This window comes from Salvia splendens, chromosome 17 (assembly GCF_004379255.2).
Source record: "Salvia splendens isolate huo1 chromosome 17, SspV2, whole genome shotgun sequence".
NCBI lineage: Eukaryota > Viridiplantae > Streptophyta > Magnoliopsida > Lamiales > Lamiaceae > Salvia > Salvia splendens.
The window spans coordinates 23525958-23541984 of record NC_056048.1 but is presented as its reverse complement, the minus strand read 5'-3'; the positions used below and the strand labels follow the sequence as shown (position 1 = coordinate 23541984).

General features: G+C 39.7%; 3 protein-coding genes and 1 long non-coding RNA gene across 4 annotated transcripts; 2 read left to right on the top strand and 2 right to left on the bottom strand.

The window, feature by feature from the left end:
• Positions 1–3806: 3806 nt before the first annotated feature.
• On the bottom strand, positions 3807–5851 carry LOC121774749. The gene is made up of 2 exons (XR_006044988.1): positions 4503–5851; positions 3807–3944 (listed from the first exon to the last, which is right to left on the bottom strand). It is a non-coding gene; the product is annotated as an uncharacterized LOC121774749 (long non-coding RNA).
• Positions 5852–6619: 768 nt separating this feature from the next.
• Positions 6620–8335, top strand: LOC121774745 (protein SOSEKI 1-like). Its single transcript, XM_042171624.1, has 5 exons — positions 6620–6671; positions 6965–7080; positions 7178–7814; positions 7905–8015; positions 8094–8335. Exons 1-5 carry the CDS (start codon positions 6625–6627, stop codon positions 8194–8196), a joined length of 1014 nt encoding a protein of 337 aa, XP_042027558.1. The 5' UTR covers positions 6620–6624; the 3' UTR covers positions 8197–8335.
• A 194-nt stretch (positions 8336–8529) lies between these two features.
• Positions 8530–13609, bottom strand: LOC121774746 (serine/threonine-protein phosphatase PP2A-2 catalytic subunit-like). Its single transcript, XM_042171625.1, has 11 exons — positions 13308–13609; positions 12620–12676; positions 12255–12338; positions 12069–12140; positions 11637–11708; positions 10874–10914; positions 9977–10043; positions 9506–9697; positions 9321–9410; positions 9123–9230; positions 8530–8993 (listed from the first exon to the last, which is right to left on the bottom strand). Exons 1-11 carry the CDS (start codon positions 13398–13400, stop codon positions 8928–8930), a joined length of 942 nt encoding a protein of 313 aa, XP_042027559.1. The 5' UTR covers positions 13401–13609; the 3' UTR covers positions 8530–8927.
• Positions 13610–13770: 161 nt separating this feature from the next.
• Positions 13771–14647, top strand: LOC121774748. The gene is made up of 2 exons (XM_042171626.1): positions 13771–13881; positions 13970–14647. The coding sequence occupies exons 1-2, from the start codon at positions 13771–13773 to the stop codon at positions 14540–14542; spliced, it is 684 nt and encodes a 227-aa protein (XP_042027560.1). The 3' UTR covers positions 14543–14647.
• Positions 14648–16027: the final 1380 nt, after the last annotated feature.

Here is a 16027-nt window from a genome sequence, read left to right as displayed (position 1 = left end):
GGTGTCCCCGCTCGGACTAGTGTACACAAGCTACCTCTGACATGTTGGGCAGAGCAGGTGACCGAGGAAGGTGGCCACCTTCCCGGCACAAGGATACCTCTGACATATTGGGCAGAGAAGGTGACCGTGGAAGGTGGCCACCTTCCCGGCACATGTATGTAAGGTGACCGTGTGAGAACACCATCTCAACGGCACAATGTGATCAGATATGGCTAAGTACAGGAAAAAGGGACTGCAGTCCAATGTGATATTTTTAGTAAGCTCGGGTCTTTTCAACAACACCCCGAGTGTTACTATGATGATGGCTTGACAATATGTTCAAATGTATATGTGTAATTTTCGGCAATGTGTTCACTGAGTACTTTTTGTACTCAGCCCTGCATATATTTCTAAATGTGCAGGTTGAGCAGCGAAGTGGTGGAGGAAGTGCTATTGAGACAAGACATTCAATTCAGTCAGATTTTGACTCTCGGAGGTTCATGTCTTCATACATGGAACCGCGTTCATTTGCTTCCGTTGTGCATCTTAAAATACTCAGGTCTAATTTTGTTCAAAACTCTGATTTTATTTCAAGCTCTTCCCAGTTGTTTCGAGCTATGGTCGATTTTTGTTTTCCCCTTTCTTCCCCGTTTCTTTAATCCTCCCCTAGTCCCGATCAACCGTGTTTTCTATCCTTAGAAAATGCGGTCGTGACAGAGTGGTATCAGAGCATTCTTTCTCGCTCTGAACCGAGAGTCTTCTTTGAAAATCTTTGGTCTAGCCTTGTCCCACTAGGCTGTCTAATCGATGAAAATGCTCTTAGCACTTCCCTCCCATCGCGCTCAACGAGGAAAAAGGTAACTTGTTTTTTTTTTCAAAAGAAAGTCAATATATTTAAAAGTTTGAAATGGAGAAATAGCTAATGCAGTTAATTTGAGTGAACAGATGAAAATACTGAGTTTAAAGAAAGAGTTGATGTTTCTTGATTTGGTAGCATGCTTAAAGAAAGAGTTAGTATGTTTTTTTCTTGGCTAAAGACTGTGAATGTATGAATAAAAGAAGTAACTTTCCTAAATGGAAAAAGGTACTGAAATATGAAAGTATAACGTATACGAGTCTGGTACCAATTGGTGAAATGACATCTCTTTTTGAGTTAGTCATTGAATCATGTTGCTAGTATGGGGAAATCAAAATTCCCAAGAACTTAGAATACTTAGGTTTGCGTTCCTTCTAGAACACAATATGAACTCGAACTTAGAAAGTACAGTATGAACATTTCTCGCTTTCCCGAGCGACGAAAAGAAAAGGGTGCGATAAGAAAGAAACTTCGATAAAAGCAATCTAACATAGAACAAAACGATGTTTCTGGAAAGATGATAGAAGTTGGATGCCATTTTCTACGTCCCAATGACATGAATAAGTTGGGTTAGCTATTGTCTTTCTTGACAATCCAATCACTACAAAGGGTCGTACCTTCGATCCAACTAAGTGATATAAACATATTTAGCAAGAGAATTGACTGCAACGTAGACAAAGAATCCAGTCTTGCAAATAATAAGTAAGCAGAAACGACGTGTTACGAGGATGAGCGTTATGACGAATAGAGAGTACCAAAGAGTCGTATTCCCAACATATGGTCATTTGACGTGATCATAAAGTGAAATTAGCTTGTGACCAAAGTATCCCATAACTCATTTACCATCCTCTATAAAGAATTAAACAATGGAGTATTACCATTGTAGTTAACCAAGAAGATTCATCAGCAATGTTTACTTGGATTCCCATGAATTCCATTTTTTTTTCTCTCTCGCACCCCCCTTGATCAAAATACTTTTATTGAATTAAGATATCAAATGACTTCTTTTGCAAGGTAATGTGCCATTACTTTCCCTCTTCTATGTCAAGGTTGTGAATCGCTTTCAGTTTTGAGCTTACTCCCTCATGTTTTCTGATAACCTACAGTGACTACGGTCCTTCTTTACTCATTCTGTATAAAAGCAATACTTTGACTCTCTGAATTCTTACCACCAAACTCCTATACTCGAAGCTGCTTTATTTATAGCCTTCAGAATGAACATGTTTCCCTAAACTATTGTCTCTTGAATAATAATATATTCTTCAAAGATCGTTAGTAGACCTTTTGTGATTTTAAATGTGTTTGTTGACAAGCTCTTTAATTTATAAAGAACAGTCCCCTCTTCTTAATACCACTATGATTATTCCATCATGCTTTGAGCTCTTTAGCAACTCTAAGTCTAAAGTAATTTGTTCTCTTCCCAAACTAGTTTGCTCTGGTTGTCTTCTCTACTAGTTAATTTCCGTGATTGGATTATAAACTTTGTGAATTCATTAACGTGATATAGTATCACGATGTTGTTGACCCAAAAGGGTAGTTCCTTGTTATTCTTCTTTCTCAAATCCACTTGAGACCATTCATTTTCAGTCTTACTATTTTGGAGCAGCCATCTGGTGTGACCTTAAACCTTTTAATTTGACCCTTTGTGTTTTCAGACATCCTTATTGACAAGCTCTTTGTTTTACCTGAATACTCTCATCTTCTGAATTCAAATATGACTGTTGTCTCTTGATTTGAGCTTTTCTGCAAGCTCCACGTTAAAGCTGGCACATTGCTTCTCCCTTGGCTAGTTTCCTCTTGTTGCTCTCTTTATTAGTTAGTTTCCCTGGATTGCTTATAAACTCTAAACATTTCGTTGATATGATATTCTATCGCAGTGTTGTTGAGCAAATTGCAATTGTTTGTTTTTTTCTATTCTTTTTAAATCCATTTGTAACCCACCATCTCAGGTCTTCTTGTTATCATCTAGGGATACTTGAAACTTTTCTACTTCACTGTTCATTTTGATTATATTATTGGCAACCTATTATTGACATCTACATTCTATTCATCATACCATCACTTTCACAATTTATTCCATCTGACAAGCTCTTCCCTCAATAAAATTTCCCAAGCTCTATGGGTATAGCTAAAACCCTTTGAAGTTGTATTTTTCTTTTCTGTGAGTAAGCATAATGAGCCCAATTGAGCCTAGTCTTTGCACTTCATGAAAACCTTTGTTGCAAGCTACTGGTGAGAGTTTGTGGTGAACCAAACACTCACGTAATTGAAATAATTATAATTGTTTTGTTTTCATGGTTACCTTGGAGCCTACACAAAGCAAGAACGATTCGAATATTTCTCTTGGGATCCCAAATTCAGTTCCTATCAAAGTTAAAACTGTTAGACCACCTCTAAATTTCCTCGCGTGAGACCCTATGAAATTCTATAGGAAGTGGGCATAGTAGCTTATCGCTTGGCATTACCACCCAACTTTGGGAACACACACAACGTATTCCACGTCTCCCAACTTCGAATGTACGTGTTTAAAAAAAATGTGATGCGCCACGAAAAATCGCTCTAGAGTCTGACCTGAGTTACGAAGAAAAGCCGGTGGAAATACTAGATTGAAAGACGCAACAGCTTCGGAACAAGTCGATTACTACAGTGAAAGTTTTGTGGAACAAACCACGGACCAGAAGAGGCAACATGAGAGCTAGAAGAGAAAATGAAGGAGAAATATCCCGAGCTTTTTGTCTAAATACTCCCTAAATTTCGGGACGAAATTTCTTTTAAGAGGGGTAGTATGTAACGACCCGCTAAGCCGATATTATTAGAAATAATATTATTAGCTTGATTATTTATATAAGTGAATTTTAAGCGTTTAAATCCGAACTGCGATGGATCGTCGTTGTTGTTTGTTTTGACGTTAGGTAAATGAAAATAACACGTAAATATATTACACCTATATGAATATAATAAATTTTAAATAAATAAATAAAGTCCCATAATCAAAATTTTAATGTTAGTTACATCAAACAAAAGTCCAACAAAATTTAATTTTTACATCATATGTTATAAGAAAGCGGGTACTTCGACACGGAGGACCACGAACTTGAACCAAGTATACCTACACCAAATTCAATGTATAAGTAAGCAAATACTCAAATAATTAATAATAATAAAAAAAAAATTATTATTAAAATTTGTTTAGCTTATCCGAGAAGGACCATAGTCATGGCAGCATTAAATGTTGCCTTGATGAGTAATAGACATAATGAAGGTTGCATTAATGAAGTGTGGAAAAATTCTTCATCCTCTGACACATGGTAATTATTCTTTGCAATAATACTTGCAAGTTACATCATTTGCCATCTTATATAAATCGGTACATGCGCTTTCTTTCACCATAAACATCACCATCATATATCCTAATCATCCCTTCACAAACCCCACATAATCCCTTCACACACCCCACATACTATTTCCTCTGCCACTCCAATTCCACGTCGAACAGAGGAGTCGAGGAAGGAGAATTTCGCACAATCGTGCAATCAAACGAAGGTAAAAATCTTTTTCCTTTTGATCGGTGTTATTCATATCATGTTCGTCGTACATCATTCCCACACATAACTCAATCATCAATCGAACACTGCCGTGGCTAATCGAAAACACGAAAGAATATAACCTTGTTTTAAACTTATCTTTCGGGTTGGTTTCGGGGCTGTTCGGAGGTGAATCGGGGCTGTCCCGTCTGAAGTCGGGGGCTGCGACCGTGTTTCGGGGCTACTGCGACAGCAGCGGGGCTGTTCGGGTTGGTTTCGGTGCTGTTCTGATTGACGTCGGGGCTGTCCGAAGCCGGTGAAGAGTTCCCGTGGCTGCTCACGAACAGCGGCGGCAGTTTCTGGTGTGGAACGGCGGCGGTGTCCTTGATTCCGCCAACGAGCAGCGAACAGCTGCGATTTCCGCCGGGGAAGACAGCCGCGGTGGCTGCGGCGAATCGACGAATCAGCAGCAGCGGTGGCGGCTGAGCGACGACTTCCTTCTCCTCTCGCTGCATCAGCGTTTTCCGCGGAAGATAAGACGGTGGTGGTGGCGAAACAGCGTAAAGGTCGCCGGCGTAGGACGATGGAGGCCGACGGATTTGGGATTTCTCCAAATGAGGATCTATGGAAAATTTGGGGGAAAATTTTGTTAAGGAGAGTGAGGGAGGCGGAAGTGCCGAGAGAGAGAAGGGGAGTATTTTTACTCCTTTTTCTTTGACTTTTAACTTGGGCCTTTTGTTTTTTTTAAGATTGGGCTTTTGTTTTGTTTTAAGAAATTGGGTTAATAAATTAAAATTAGAGGATTTATTTAGTTTGGGCCATTCTTTTTTAGTTGGGCATTACAAAATAAAATGGAGAGATAAGGATGAGTTAAAAATTGTTTTGGGGCTTTAAAATATTAATTTGAGTGATAAGGTGGAGAATTTGGGTTTTGTAAATAAATCATTGGGTTGATAATTGAATTAATTGTGGGGACTTGTTTATTTAGTTTTAGAATATTTTTTCCAAGGCCGAAATAAATATAAATTCTCGGTGGGAAATTATTACGATAAGTTAATCATGGGATTGAATAAATTTTTAGGAGTTATTTAATTAATTTCGAAATAATTTTGAAGTATGAATAATTTATCCCAAGCCCGGAAAATATATAATTTTTCTTAACAAAGGGGAAATAGTTGCGATAATTCAATTATGGGCTTAAATAAATTTTGAGATTTTTGTTCGATATTGTGATGAAAAATACGAGGAGCTACCGGAGGAATTATGGGCGTAAGCGGCCGACCGGCATCGCCCCGCGACGCCTCGGGCGGCCACTAAGGAAATGGAAAGAAAGAGGGAGACGATGTTCTCAAGTCACATAAATAATTAAGGTTAATAAAGAAGTGCTATTACTTAAATTTCTCAATTTAATTAATATGCAAGTTTCTAAAATTCTTCTGACGGTGAACAAATGATAAAAGAAATAAAGTAGGAGCATGCATTCCTATAAGTATGTGAATTTCTCGAGTCTTATTAGTACGTTATTTGTTTTCAAAAGGCTATCTCCGTGAGTTAAGGGTGGAGTCAGGAAAATTCAAGTTAAGGGGTTTTAAGCAGTCGAGGTGAGCTTTCTTATACTAAAATACAAATCGTATTTTATGAAAACACGAACACATGTTCATCATTTTTTTTAAGATGTTGTCCTGCCATAAATGTTTTGTGTATGATGCCTATCTGTTTGGCTAAGGCCAAGTGAAAATGATGATATAAGTCGAATTCGGGTCCCAGTGAGGGTGGTGTCCCCGCTCGGACTAGTGTACACAAGCTACCTCTGACATGTTGGGCAGAGCAGGTGACCGAGGAAGGTGGCCACCTTCCCGGCACAAGGATACCTCTGACATATTGGGCAGAGAAGGTGACCGTGGAAGGTGGCCACCTTCCCGGCACATGTATGTAAGGTGACCGTGTGAGAACACCATCTCAACGGCACAATGTGATCAGATATGGCTAAGTACAGGAAAAAGGGACTGCAGTCCAATGTGATATTTTTAGTAAGCTCGGGTCTTTTCAACAACACCCCGAGTGTTACTATGATGATGGCTTGACAATATGTTCAAATGTATATGTGTAATTTTCGGCAATGTGTTCACTGAGTACTTTTTGTACTCAGCCCTGCATATATTTCTAAATGTGCAGGTTGAGCAGCGAAGTGGTGGAGGAAGTGCTATTGAGACAAGACATTCAATTCAGTCAGATTTTGACTCTCGGAGGTTCATGTCTTCATACATGGAACCGCGTTCATTTGCTTCCGTTGTGCATCTTAAAATACTCAGGTCTAATTTTGTTCAAAACTCTGATTTTATTTCAAGCTCTTCCCAGTTGTTTCGAGCTATGGTCGATTTTTGTTTTCCCCTTTCTTCCCCGTTTCTTTAATCCTCCCCTAGTCCCGATCAACCGTGTTTTCTATCCTTAGAAAATGCGGTCGTGACAGGAGTTGCGTGGGAAGGAGATACCGGAGTCATTTTCTTGGTCATACAAGAGGTTTGATTTTTGATGAAAATGGGAAATTTGGAGATTTTATGGTTTTTTTTTTTTTGGTGAGATTTTGATTGATTTTGTTGTGCAGGAGATATAAGACAGGATATGTGTGGCAGGATTTGCTAGATGATGATCTCATTACTCCCATTTCAGACAATGAGTATGTACTAAAAGGATCTGAGATTTCATCCATCAATGTTAAAGGTTGTTATTATGATTGATTGATTTGGTTATAGTTAATGGAATTGGATTTGTTTGTGTTTCTCAAAATTGAATCTTTTGTTGTGGGATGATGATGCAGAGTATCCATACACAGAGGAAAAGTGTGGTAGTAATAAAAAAGATGAGTTATCTTTAGAAAATCAGACACAACTAACAGATGCATTAGTTGATGTCTCAACGAAACCGCCGTCTGAAATCGAGGAAGAATCGCCTTCTTTTGGGTCGGAGACATCTACATTTACAGATGACTCAGGAAAAGCTGAGATGGAGAAAAGTTCAGACACAGTTACACAAGAAAAACCAACTGTGAAAGAAAAAGTAAGCCGCCTTGTGCCTTTTTACTCGACACTTTTGATGAGGAGGAGCAAGAATATCGCGGTTGATGAAAAGAGTGTTGCATCCACTGCTCCTGAGGCTGAGGCCGGGGCTGTGGCTGTCGAGTCATGCAAGAACGTGGCATCATCGGAGCCTCAATGCACGAAGAGCAAGAGCAGCAAATCAAATTTGCTCAAGAGCCTGATCACTTGTGGGGAGATAGGGACGAAGGATTCCGCGGTCTTACCAGTGAAGACGCAGAACAAGCCTTTGCTGAGCACGTGTTCGAGTGAGGTGGAGAATGTTCGTTCAGACGCGTTGTGCAGAAGGGATAGCGGCTTCGGAGGCTCTCAGAGGGTGTTTGGGAATTTTAATTGGACTCAGAGAGACTTTAGTAGAAGGTATTTCTTGCAAATTATAATAATGTTAAATAACTTGCTTTATGGAAAAATGGTGAATGATTGGTGTGTGTTGTTCTTGAATTCTGATAGAAGGAGTGTTGATGGGATTGAGGATTTGAAGTGGAGCTATAGTAGTAAATCAGCAGAGCAGAAAGCAGCTTGTGCTGCTGCTTATAAGCCAATGAGCGGGCCGAATTGCTCGTGAGTAGATGTCATCATCTCGAGTTTTATGAGTAGACGAGGCACCGGAATGTACTGATGTGTTCGTTCGTGTTGCAGGCAATGCGGGAAGGTGTTCAAGCCGGAGAAGATGCATGCGCATATGAAGTCTTGCAAGGGGATGAAAGCTATGTCGAAATGTGGTGCTGCTGATAAGCCATAAAAAAGAAATGCAAAACGATCCAATGCTCTTAGTCTAAAGATATGCGATATCGATTTGGGGTTTTAATTCAGATATGTAACAATCACGTAAGCATTTTAACAATTAAGGCATAGAGTAATATATTAAGGGTATGATCAAATGACATGCTTCAAAACAAAGGCGAAATGAAAACAACCATACTACTAATATACTGCCTTCATGAAGTGATGCATCTTTTCTAGCTCACTGGGCTTAGAAATCCTACATACAAATTTCAAGAAGTTCATAGATTTAAACAGATATTATGATTTGAGACAAAAAAGGTCTATATCAAGATTTTGAATAGCTTGAAGATTTCCAACCAACAAAATGAAAAGGTTTAAATTGACAAAAATTGTGCATTAGTTCCACAAACAAACCTGTCCTCCAAATGGCAGTGACTCAAAAGGATAAATAGGAAAAGAAAAGATAATTAAGAGTAGAAATGGGAATATCACATCAAAAATTTATAGAACATAATACACAGAAGCATCCCCTATATTCCAAGTTCCCAATCTCTAGACCCTAAGATAGGTTAGAATATAACTTTTTAAGGCTCGGAGCCTCTCATCTTGCATGCATCTTCATCTTTGCACCACCTTCAAATAGGCTGAATTACTTGAACCTCAAATCTCAGGCAACGAACCAACAATCATGCAAGCACACCCCTAACTGACACATCATATAGACGAAAGAGTTCGCAAGCATCAGAGCTACAAGAAATAGTCGGGTGTCCTCCGAGTTACATCAGGTTCTCCTCTCCTTGGAGCTGGCTCAAACTACAGAGATGAAGTCACAATGAACATCATCAATCAACTGCTACAGAGTACAGCCTACATGCACCAATCTGGAGACCTATAATTGTTTTTGCAGAAAATGAACATACTGCAAGAGAATAGAGGCAAAACCTGGATAAATGTATGCTCCCTGCAATCATCAACTTCCAAAATGGATGCCATATTACCACAGCGATAACAATAGTTTGGTGCACTAAATATAGTGACAACCTTTTGCTCCTGTGGACAAATCAAAATCAAGGATGAAAATCCATTCCAACTCATGGCAGAATAGAAAGAAAAAGGTCTAATATGGATTTAAATATTTACATGAGCCCAGTTATATCCTTCCATAACCAGTTGATGAGCTCTGGCAATTAGTTTTAGGTTGTTGCTGTGGTTGAATTGCTCTGATATGTCCTGAGGAATAAGTAGGCATAATTAAAGGAGAAACTAATAAGTCAAGGTCCTTAAGGAAGAATGAAAACCAGAAACTTCATCAGGCGGATAAATACCTGCCCAAAAGTGTATCCAGCACCACGAGGAGATATACCCCAGCCACAACGGTCATCAGGATCAGACCACAAAAGATCACACATCGGACCTTCATGTGGAACTTCTTGAACACGGTCGAAGTTTCTTATGTTGTCAAGGGTCTCAACAGACGGGGACAATCCACCATGCAGACAAAATATTTCAGATTCAACCTACACAAAGATGACTCTCAGATTCGATTCAATTGCAAGCACAATAAACCAAGCACATCAAAAACAATCCGGGTGCATATAAACTATGATTGAAATCCTTCAGTCCTTATAAAACAGGTTCGCCAGGGTTAATAACAAAAGCAATCTTGCAATCACTGATGTCAAACAATACAACAACAAAAAATGCTCCAAAGAACTGTTGGAACACCCCTGATATCAAACATGCCAGTGAAAAACTTTGAAATAAGTTATTATTAAGGATGAGAGGGTTCTACGAACCAATGCAGTCAGGGGAAAATAATCGAACAGGTCGGTGAATATCTTCCAAACATTAGCATTTCCATACCTATAACAAAAGAGAGATTTTCAAGGCATTAGTATTTATGAAGGATGGAAATACTTGTGCATATTAGGCAACTCAATTGAAGAGGTTGTAAAAGCATCCTTGTGACGTTACAGATACTCGAATACATCATTGCTGTAATACATGGACAGAGATAAGTTATAGAAAACTGGATCCACTAACGTATCTATCAGGCCAACATACTTCACATAAAAGTCTTAAGTCCGTCCTCAGAAACTACTAAGAATTTACTTGTTCTAAGCCCTCTGTTCTCAGATTCAGTACTCCCTCCATCTCATTAAAATTGTCCTTGAGACCCGGTAATGGATGTTAAGAAACAAGTAGTTTATAATTAAATAGGAGAATGTAGCTTTTGTTGAAGGTATATTGGTCCAAAAAGTATGAAAGAGAGAACTAATAAATTAAGAGAGATACACAAAAATACAAGTGGGGCCACGATGGCATGTGGTGTTTGTTATGTTTTGAATTTCCAATTTAGGTAATGACCTATTGAAATGGGGCGTCCAAATAAGGTAAGGTGGCCTATTGAAAATTTGAAATGGGACATAGGATCATAGGAAGTATTTTGTAGGAAGACATGATGAATTGATGATAGACACGAATCTCCCAAGTAACATATCATGGAAACAGGAAACCAACTATAAATCATACCACCTAAATCTATTGACGAGATCATATCATAATCTTTGGTAAGGAAAGTTTCCCTTAACAATGACACCTAAGTAAGCATACTTTGCCAGACTATTCAAGCTTAAGATTTCAATATATTGAAACAATCGTAGAACGTATGAAAAAGGGTAAAAAAAACTCACTTGCGCAAACATTCATCATAAAAACCATATACTTGAGTAATCTGCAGGGATGACAAAAAAGAATACTCAGGCAATAGTACATGGATATTAGTTTAAGGACTGAACAATTACATTAAAAAAGGGCAAGTAGCTAAAACAACAATGGCCTCCTGAATATTAAAATAAATACTTCAAGTTCCTTGGATGGCGAAGAAGATACAGAAAGGTATGAATAATATAAAGAGCCAGTTAGATGAACACATATTCTGGGACAAATAAAATAGTCCTGATACAAACAGCTAACTAAAAGAAAAATGATGATTGGACAAAACTCAGGAAACAACGAAACCTGGATCTATAGCATTAGCTCCCCAACAGAGAGGTCAGGCTGTCAGCAATCTCAAACTTTAAGACTAGATCCAAATTTGGTTTTAACAAATGTTAGTAGTCCAATGCCACGCAAAACATCTTCTAATGTCATTATCTCAGTTGCAATGACGCTTTACCACAAAAAAGAATCTGGTATTAACTGTTAAAAGTTAGCTGCAGCACAAACAAAACTCATATTAACCATTCAAAATCAGCTGCACATACAATCAGAAGATAAAATAATGTTAAAAGATTAAAATGCACAAGGAAGCTATTGAAACACATATTTTTTCTAGCATACCGAGGTTGATATGTCAATTTCCAATAAACTCAATAAATTTGTAAAAATAAAAACAGGTTCCAAGCACTTTAAATATATAAAGAGGAACACTAATAAACAAAAAATAATCAGTACCTGTCTACTTTCATGGTTTCCTCTCAGAATAGTGATACGTTGAGGATAGCGCACTTTTAAAGCCACCAATAGCTGTAAAATAAGAGCATCTCTATAAAGATGTTTTTATAAAGCATTTGAAGGTGCACAACACAAGAACATTGGTGGCACTGGAGGAAAGGACAGCAAATAGAAAGGGGAAGATGAGTGTAGAATACAAGTAGAAGTAGAAGAAGTAAATCTCTAAGAAAACTATTCAACACCTACCGACTATCTCCTAAAATTTAAAGATGCTATAGGGATGATTCTAAAACCAGCGTCATTAGGATTGTTCTTAGAGTTAAAATTTTCACTTATTAATGCCCAAATAAAGTTATCAACATTGTTCCCCATCAATACAGAAGTAATATACATAGATAATTCAAAAATAGCAGTAACTGGACTTGTTCTTACAGTGACAGTCTCCACTGAATAATACCCCCGATCAACATAATCTCCCATGAAGAGATAGTTTGTGTCTGGACACTGTCCAAATGAAAGATGAACTAATATGAGAAACTACTCAAGCATTAGCAAACACTTTTAACTGAAAGTTGAACAAAAATAAAAGATAGCAAACTATAATGCACAAAGCAATACCTTCCCTCCGATGCGGAATAGTTCAGCAAGATCATGAAATTGACCATGAATATCACCACAAATTGTCACAGGACTTCTCACTGGCTGCAGCAACAAAGAAAGCAAGCTAGCATTTCATATTATACAGTTTTCATATATATCCTCAAATTACCCAGAAAAAAAAAAGACATTGAGCCACCTCAGTGAAACTCCAACTTACAGTGATATATAAAATGTAGGAATGTAGTGAGAAAAAAAGAAACTGTTTTTCCAAAAGTAAAACAGTTTAGATAGTCATAGATGAACTCATAGTATATTTAAAAATGTTAGTAAACATTAAACAGTAAGATGCATGTTAAAAAAACTAGAGAAAAAAAAAATTATACCTGAACATTACTCTCCTCCATTAGTATCTCCTTGGCCTTCTCACATAAGGTCCGAACCTACACTCAGCATATAACCAACACTAAAACTACAATACCAATTTCATGTCCATGATGATTGACTGAAAAAGATTACACAAGTAAAACAGAACATGCAACACACTTGAAAGGAGAGATCATACAATAGGGTCAATCCATCAGAAAAATATAGACAACCATGCCACAAATTCTAAATCAAACTGCAAATGAGTTGACAAAGCTACCAAGGTTGACCACTCAAAGGAATGACCATAAAGATCATGAATTCGAACTCTCTTATCAACTAAGAATAATCTACCGAGTCCCCACTTCTCACTTAAAAGAAGGATCAAAATCTCAATCTGCTCTCCATTAGTTACAGTAAGAAGTCTACTATTTCTCTCCCTCATTTCTGAGGCTGAAAATTACAGATAAGTCTGTGGATACGCTTGCAGCAGTCATTTCCAAGAAATTCCATAAATATCCAATAAGCCCTACAATAAAGTTATCTACTTTGAGAAATATAACGAATTAAGCATCCGCATATACCTCTAAACTTGTCAAATTCACCAATCCGTACAAATTGACCAGATCCGTAAAATTCAAACTTACGATAATCCAAACAGAAAATCAACAAAAGCCTTGAAAAATAACAAATAAACGAAGAAATTACATCTGGCTCTGATAAAGGCTTGCACTGGTTGAGCTGAGCAATCTGCTCGTCCAGATTCCCATGTGTGTTCTCCGCCACCAGATCCGCGCTCATCTTGCTTCTTCCTCCTTCTAGTTTCAGATCCACTGTAATTCAGTCGCCGCCGCCTCCCCACCACCGAAAATTGGCGCCTCGGGAGGATATGACTTCACCACTAGGGCAAATTTGGGGAACTGAGAAAGTGTTCGGATAAAGATATACAGGATTCAGTGAATCTAGAGAGAGAAAGAGTAGGAGAGGAAAACGAGAACTCGCGAAGAGGGAGAAATCAAGGGAGAGAAAATTGAACTTAAAGAAATGGTTGATCTACTGTTTTTCTAATCGTCTTGAATTTTGATTTTTTTAGGGCCTCCACAGTGGGGCGAACGATAGACCGCCCAATGCCTCAGGCGCGCCATCGTCAGCCATTGTCGGTGCGCGGACGATGGACGATTCGTCGTCATCGCCCTACTTAGTCCGCGGACGAAGCGCGGACGATAAGGCATCGTCCGCGCCATCGGCCGCCCACTGTGGGCGACGCGGACGATGCAACGAGGTTTTGATTTTTTTTATTTTTTAAATTCGAAAATTGTGTTTATATAAATACCCCTACTCCACATTTCATTTGTAACCTTTCGATTCAGTTTTCCACTCTCAACTTACGCTATAGGGAGCAGCTCCGTAAGCACTGGGATCAGGTGAACAAGCAAGTCAACCTGTTCGCGGCGGAGTACGAGAAGTGCTCGAGGGAGCAGGGAAGCGGCGAGAGCTTGAGCGATGTGCGCGATAGAGCGCTGTTGTCGTACCAGTCCCTGTACGGCGACTTCAAGCATTTCAATATCTGGGCGCTCTTGAGGGAGAAGCAGAAGTTTCAAGAGGATGAAGACCACCGACGCTGGTGGTTACATGAGCAGCGAAAGCGGAACTCGTCCGGTGGACTTCAACTGGACGTACACAGAGGAAGAGAGTTCTGGCACACCGATGCCCACCCGATGTCCTATAGGCGTCAAGGCTGCGAAGAACAAGAGGAAGGCGAAGGCGACATCCTCCTCGCAAGTCGCCTCCCCATCGCCGATCCCGACCCCGACCCCGGCAGTACTTGCCTACTCGGAGTTGGCAACGGCCTCAATGTCGCGGACGTTGTTGGACACGCACAACGCCCTCATGAAGTGTACGGATCCGGTCAGAGCCGAATATCTCCAAGGGTTGATCGATGAGCTGCGACGGAAGTTGGGAATTTGGTAGAGTAGAACTTTTTTTTATTATTTCTAACTCGTGTAACTTTTTTTTAATTAATGTAGTATTTGTCGTTTTTCACTTAATCGTTGTGTTTTTTAATTAGTTTGCATATATATATTTGAAAACATTTAAATTAATTAACAAAACAATAGCAAAACATATAGGGCGCGCCTTAGGGCGCGCTTTAGGGCGCTCCACTACCGGTGGAAGGGTAGGAGGATAAAATGCTGACTTGGCGGTACATAGGGCGGGCTTTAGGACGCCCCACTGCTGATGCCCTTACTGTTTAATCTGTTCTCATATTTCGAATTAATTTCACGGGTCGTGATCAATTGAGTTTTTTTGGCCTAATTGAAAACAATAATGCATTATCAGCCCCTTATTTTTAATAAATGAGTGATCCAAAATTTGTCAAATGGAATTTATTTTATGATTAATTAATTATAAAAGGGCATAATAGTAATTTCAGTTGAAAACAAATGAACAAGATTCCCAGCAACCTAACCCCCACTCTCTCCGATTCCGACCTCCGCGCCACCGCCTACGAGATCTTCGTCTCCGCCAACCGCTCCTCCTCCTCCAAACCACTCACCTACATTGCCAGCACCGGCCACACTAATTCTCCCAATAGCAGCAGCTCCAATGGCGGCTCGAATTCTAATCTGCAGAGATCTCTGACTTCGGCGGCGGCGTCGAAAATGAAGAAGACGCTGGGGATGAGATCCACCAACTCGAAGCAGAGCCCCGATTCGGGCAATTTGGGCTCAGGAGGGAAGGTGAAGAAGCCGGCGACAATTGGAGAGCTGATGAGGATTCAGATGAGGATTTCCGAGGCCGCTGATTCGAGGATTCGTAGGGGTTTGTTGAGGATTTCTGCTTCGCAGGTTAGGAACACATGTTTCCTCAGTTATGGAATTGGAAACGAGATTCAATTTTAGTATCTAGACTTCAATTGTGATTCTGTTTCTAATTTTTGGCATTTTCTAATAGATTGAGCTCTTGATCAAGGGTGTGCAGTAGCCAAAATTTGATAGTTAGACCATCCACAATGGTGGCGAGCGGACCGGCTAGCCGATCTCCGGCGCTCGCCGAACCAATGTAAGCGCCATTTCGGCGAAAAAATCGGCGAGCGCACGCCGATTCGCGAGCGCTGGGCGATGCGCTCGCCTGTCCGCTCGCCGCCATTGCATGCTCCGGAACGACGAGCGATCGACGAGCAATTTTTTTTTTCGAAACACTATATATATGCACTTTGCACGTCATTTTCATTCGCACCACTTGTTTTAACGAGTACTCTATCTATCTTAATTTCTGTACAAGATCAACAACGTGAAATGGAGAACAACAACGAAGGTACTCCAATGACGAGCGGGTCTCAAACTCCCTCGGTACCCATGGGAGGTGGATGGGGTCCGATGCCCGGGTACTACAACATGTACCCGTGGCAACAGATGATGCCCGGG